Consider the following 5224-nt stretch of genomic DNA (forward strand, 5'->3'; position numbering starts at 1 on the left):
AATCACCTACAAGCATGAAAAAATTAAATGTGTACCCCACACCATTCAAAAATCTTCTGCCCTTCCCTCTGCCCCACCTGGAAAGAAAAGTTAAACCGAACCTATTCAGACCCTGAGCACGTACAGGACACACATGGACAGGGGAGACATGCTAAACAGCAGCACCAGCAGGCAGTGCAGAATGGGGACCCTCAGATCCTCCTGAGACTTCAACAATCAAGGGCATGCAGGGGGACAGGTGGGTTCTGCTCCAGACTGTGGAAACGTCACATGGGGACCTCGTTTGAGCCCTGCGTAGACAGAGCAGCTACAAAAAGACTGGGTTTTGAAGCTCCTGGGGACATTTGATTTGGATGCTAGCGTTTGTTCCATTAGGTGAGATAATATCAGGATGACTGTGCCAGAAACTGTGTGGTAGGTGGTAGTATGCAGGCAGGGAGCTGTTTCACAACAGACTTCCCGAGGTAGAGAAGTGGTAGGGCCCGCTTTGTAGTGGCTGCCAGTTCTCATGGTATAAACACTCCCGCCACAGCTGATTTTAAACTGCCAATGAGATGTCATTGAACAGAGAAGTGGGAAGAAACAGGCACTACCAAGTCTGGCCCACCACTAGTCCTGGAAGTACTGAAGTAGGGACAGGAGAGACAGTAAGACACAGAGCAGAACTGTGAAAGAATTCAATAAAGATTTATCATGGAAACAAAGCTTTTATAAATAAGGAGGGGAAGAGGGGTTGAAGGGAGGGGAGGGAAAAGGCAAAAAAAAGAATCAAGATATATCATGTAAAGGTACAAATTCCCTGTGACGAATGTTATCATTACATACATCTAAAATGTACCAATAAAATTAATTTTGAAAAAGTACTTACTGAAAATGGGACAAAATATTAATCACGGTAGAATCTGGATGATGCATGTATGGGGGTTTATTACACTATTATTCCCTTTGATTGCACTTGCACATTTTCATAATAAGTAATTTAAAACTATGATCATTTTATATAGGAAAGAAACTTTTATCCCAAGAACTCTAGGGGTACACATTGTGCCTGGACCCCCGCTCTAACCCAACAGTACCCAGCTATCTGAAAGCCAACGGCAGGAACCACAAGCATTGCCAGGCCAGGCCTAAGTCTGGATCCTCAGGAGGCCACAACCAGTTTTCCAGAGGCCAATGCTAAGCACAGGGCAGAGAGCCCATAAAAGAAGCAGAGATGAGGTCCTGCCTGGAAGTCCTGTGATGCCATCTGCTAACTCTGATCTGGGGCACCTTCCTCCATCTCTTTGAGTCTCTGTTTACTGAAGGATACTAACAACTGCTGGTGAGGAGGAGATGCAGTACACAGGCACAGCCTCGGTCCTAGCTGCTTGTCCTTCCCACGGGGCTCGGTCAGGTGCTGCAAGCACAGGACTGAGCTGCAAGAACTGTGGCCTAAGGGCATGGGCCCTCTTGTTCATGGAGGAAGGTAGGTCCTGTTTGCCAAATGTCACCTTTTTTCAAGAGAAACTGGGGCTCCAGCTCCTTCTATAAAATCTCCCAATGGTGAAATGTTGTCAACAAATCCATATATTTGAAAACACTGGGCAGGCCAAGCAAAACAACTGCAGACCAGGCCTGGGCAACTTCTGCTTAACCACAGAACTGACAGGCTCACCATTTGTTGAAACCAGCCCGTACTCTGAAGGCTTCACACATGCTATGCCTTGACATTCCACATCTCTAATGAGCCCCCTGTACAGATGAGGAAACCAAGGCTCAGACAGACAAGGAGAGCTGATAGGACTGGAAACAAATACAGGTCTTTCCAAGAACTTGATGTGCCGCTTTGAGGCTCCTCCAGATTCTCCGGCCCAGAGAAGGGCCACACAAACACAAACCAACCAGTTTTCCCACTCGCTTCCTGCTGAGTCCACCCCACCCCCTCGGCCGGTAGGCAGGCAGCTCAGAGGGGACAGCTGTCAGATCTGCCCAGCCACACCTGGGACAGTGCAGGTCATGGTGGCAGGGAAAGAACCTCACCTTTCATCTCCTTGAAATAGCATGTGCCAGCATAAAAATATTCTAGACCCCAAGCCTAGGTCCTTGGTTTCCCTACTTCAAAACTGGGGGAGCTGGACTAAAACTCCCAGGCAGTTGCTTTGCAGACGCTCCCTGACCAGGAGCTCCAGGACTGCACTGGAGACAGGTCCAGCCACATTGCTGTGAACCCACTCCCTGAGAGCTGGTGGGAATTTAGACAAACGGAATGCAATTCTTTCTGATTAAAAGCGGGCTGAGGGCTAAATATGTAGCTCAGTGGTGCAGTGTGTGATTGGCATGCGTGAGACCCTGGATTTGATCCCAGCACCGAAAACGAATAGATATTAAAAAAAAAAAAAAAAAAAAAAAAGTGGCCAGGCTTCTCTTCCTCCATGAATTTTCCTAGTTGTAAGAAAAGAGAACTCACTCCCAAATGGGCTGCCCAGAAAGTTGAAAAATGGGTCCCTTTAGGAAAGATGTGCTCACATTCCATTATGGGTGGGGCACTTAACGCCGGGGCACAAAGAAGTCTCCAGAGAGGAGTGGCTTGACCTCAGGCCTTGAGGCCTGACCGTAATTTCTAGGAGCCTACAGAAACCCCACATGCCTCCCACCCTGGCCTGAACACTGATCCTCACAGGTGGAAAGCTCTTGACTATTGACCAGGGAGGGCAGTGACCATTCGCAAATCCTGGCTGGGCCATTTACAGAGCATTCATTTACCCCCGTGTCTCCATTTCCCCATACAAAATGGGAATCACTCATGTACCAGGACTGTTGGTATTTCTCATAGCACTTTAAAACAGCATCTGGGCATTGCCATTTGTAAATGAAATTAATACTAATATCTATTTCCGTTCGCTGTGACCAGGATTAAAGGGTCAATAGAGGGCTGGGGAGGTGGCCTCAGGGACAGGCACTTGCCTCATATGCTGAGGTCCTGGGATGGATTCCCAGCATGCAAAACCAGTAAGAACATGAGAAGCAGCAAAGCCCTTGGAACCAGGACCTGCACACGGGAGGTACCCACTATGCCTTATTCCTGATATTAAACAGCTATTGGCAATGGAACTTTTTAATTAATTTGTATTTATATCTTCACAGTTTCATTGTTCTTGAAAGTTAGAAGCGCACACTTCCTCCGTGAGACTTTCTCATTACGACTTTCCACTCACTCAGACCAAAGGGCCCTTCCTCTCCCTTATCACAGATCAGGGTGAGCCTTTCTGGCCAGGGCTCTGTCCACCATGGTTTTAGAGGGCATGGCACAGCACCCCAGGAGAAGGAGAAGGTGAGCCAGAGACTAGGTCGTTCCCATCTGACAGACGCAGATCCTGAAGGTCATGCAGCTTGCCCAAGTCATGCATATATTTGAGGACAGGAGCTCACACACCCAAACTCCCGAGTCCCTGAGTTGTGTTCCACTTCCTTTAGGCAAATCACTTTCTCTCATAAAATGGGGGAAATAACAGCAGCTGCTTCCTAGATTTGTTGCAAGTCTTGAATAAGTGAGAGCATGCAAAGCACTCAGAGCAAATCCTGGCACATGGGGCTCCATATTTGGGCAGAACAATATATCCTAGGTTGCCTGGTACAGTCCTGGTTTATGCCTGATCCCTCAGCAAACCTTCCAACTAGGTTCCTCTATCACTTTTAAAAGGAATTTGGAAGAAATTTGCTCTGGAAGAAAATTATATGGCCACCTTAAAATAATTGCCTGCTACAGTTTAAATTATTATTATTATTTTCTGCCATACCACACTGAGTCTCCAGGAAGTGAATAGTTCGGCTGAAAATAGCTAAGTAAATCAGTACCACCCTCAGATCCAGGTGAGAGTGGTCCCCACCCTTGGAACCCTACAGCGGCTCTCCTATAACTAACTTATCACATGGAAGCCATGGGGCTGAGGGATGCACCCACTCTGAGCCTGGGTCTCCTCCACTGGGTCACACCATGGACATCCAGGGCCTAGGATTCCATACACAGCCCTGCACCTACTTCCAGGTCATGAGAACAGACTGTACCACTGGGGTGATCAGCTCAAAGGCTAAGGGGACCAAGGGGCAGATCTCAAGGTGAGTAGAGGCTTAGGTGGGGGACAGAGCTTGCATAGGCAGGCTGAGATGTTCACAAGTGTGCATACAACCACGTGGAGGGCTGGACAGAGAAGGACTGGGAAGGGTGGGGGACAAGCCAGGGACTAGGGGACCCTCTTCCTGTATCAGCATGTTCCAGCACAGGGTCCCAGGAGTCAGTGAAGTCTACATCCAAAGCACGTCTTTCATGTTGTTAAGAAAGCATATTTGTCAAAGTAGAAAGGTAGAACATATTTTATTTCACATTTTGTTAGCTTGATTTATAACCTGCAAATATTTAGACATATGGTACGTGAACTTCCATCTGTACTCTGCTGAGTTCCACAAATCCCTGCCACCTTCTGCCCGGTCTCACTGCCAAATGTTTACTGAGCCCCTCCTCCATGCAGAGCCCCAGTGACTCCTCCGACAGGCGGGCACCATCCCAGCACCCAACGTGATCAACTCTAGGCCAGCCAAGCTCATGCCCAGAAAACAGGACCGTGGACTTGGGGGTGAGGACACAGGCCTGGTCCTTGCCTCTGTCCCCAGCCCCTCTCTGGGATTTCATTTCCCCATTTAGAGAAGAGGCTCCTCTCACTCTGCAGGATGCAACCTGAAGCAGAGTGAAGAGAGACTGGAATTAGGTCAGTGACCTGGCCAGGGTGTGGCTGGTCCTGGGCAGATACCTGTCCCGGTGTGGACTTGAGCTCGAAGGCCAGGGCCCTTGCAGCCTATTGCATGTCATTCTTCCTCCCACAAGCATGGCAGCCACCCATACAGTGTCAGGCACGGAGCAAGGGGCTGGCTCTGCCTGGTGTGGGAGGATAAATAAAACACCACAGAAAGCTGAAACACAAAGCAAGACTTGGCAACTGTGCTGCTAAGAGACCTTCCCTAGGCACCTTCCATCTTCCCAACCCCAGCATGATAAGTCGGCTACAAAAGGTACGGAGCTTATTCGAAACCTTGCTGCTTCAGGCGCGGCCAGAACTTGTGGCTAGCCAGACGAAAGGTTTCGGGTTCCCGAAGTCTCAGGACACTGCCCCAAGCTGCCCGAAGGTAGGAGGCCCCGTCCAGCTCCCGGAAGGCTGAAGGGAGGTGAGCGCCAGGGAGGGCCGGGCCACAG

At 49.2% G+C, this 5224-nt stretch overlaps 1 protein-coding gene across 1 annotated transcript in view; it reads left to right on the forward strand.

Moving 5' to 3' along the window:
• Positions 1–3973: 3973 nt before the first annotated feature.
• The window catches only part of Wnt4 (Wnt family member 4), a 22918-nt gene continuing 21667 nt past the window's right edge, over positions 3974–5224 (forward strand). The window contains exon 1 of the mRNA XM_010626008.2: positions 3974–4095. Within this exon, the coding sequence (XP_010624310.2) occupies positions 3974–4095 (122 nt within the window). The remainder of the gene's footprint in view (positions 4096–5224) is intronic.

This window comes from Fukomys damarensis, unplaced genomic scaffold (assembly GCF_012274545.1).
Source record: "Fukomys damarensis isolate Sample0158 unplaced genomic scaffold, DMR_v1.0_HiC HiC_scaffold_23, whole genome shotgun sequence".
NCBI lineage: Eukaryota > Metazoa > Chordata > Mammalia > Rodentia > Bathyergidae > Fukomys > Fukomys damarensis.